A 220-nucleotide genomic window follows, 5' to 3' on the forward strand; every position below is an offset into this window, starting at 1 on the left:
TGTGGTGGATTCTGCGAATGTAATGCAGTCGATTACATACTATTTTTGCCATCTATATGGTCGATGTGCTCGTTCTGTCAGTATACCAGCACCAGTATATTTTGCAGATTTAGTTTGCGCCCGTGCTCGTTATCATATTCTTGCAGCATTGTAAGTTTGATTAACTTATTTAAAAATGAATGAATTATTGAATTTATTTTTTAGAAATTCTGGGCTAGTG

General features: G+C 35.0%; 1 protein-coding gene across 1 annotated transcript; it reads left to right on the forward strand.

Moving 5' to 3' along the window:
- Positions 1-154, forward strand: Tsp_14746 (conserved hypothetical protein; the record flags this gene model as incomplete). The annotated part of the gene is made up of 1 exon (XM_003368178.1): positions 1-154. A coding segment is annotated over one exon (154 nt), but the record flags the coding sequence as incomplete, so codon positions are not given.
- Between the last annotated feature and the right edge of the window lie 66 nt (positions 155-220).

The sequence above is a fragment of the Trichinella spiralis genome (genome assembly GCF_000181795.1).
Source record: "Trichinella spiralis strain ISS 195 chromosome Unknown Scfld2938, whole genome shotgun sequence".
Taxonomy (NCBI): Eukaryota; Metazoa; Nematoda; class Enoplea; order Trichinellida; family Trichinellidae; genus Trichinella; species Trichinella spiralis.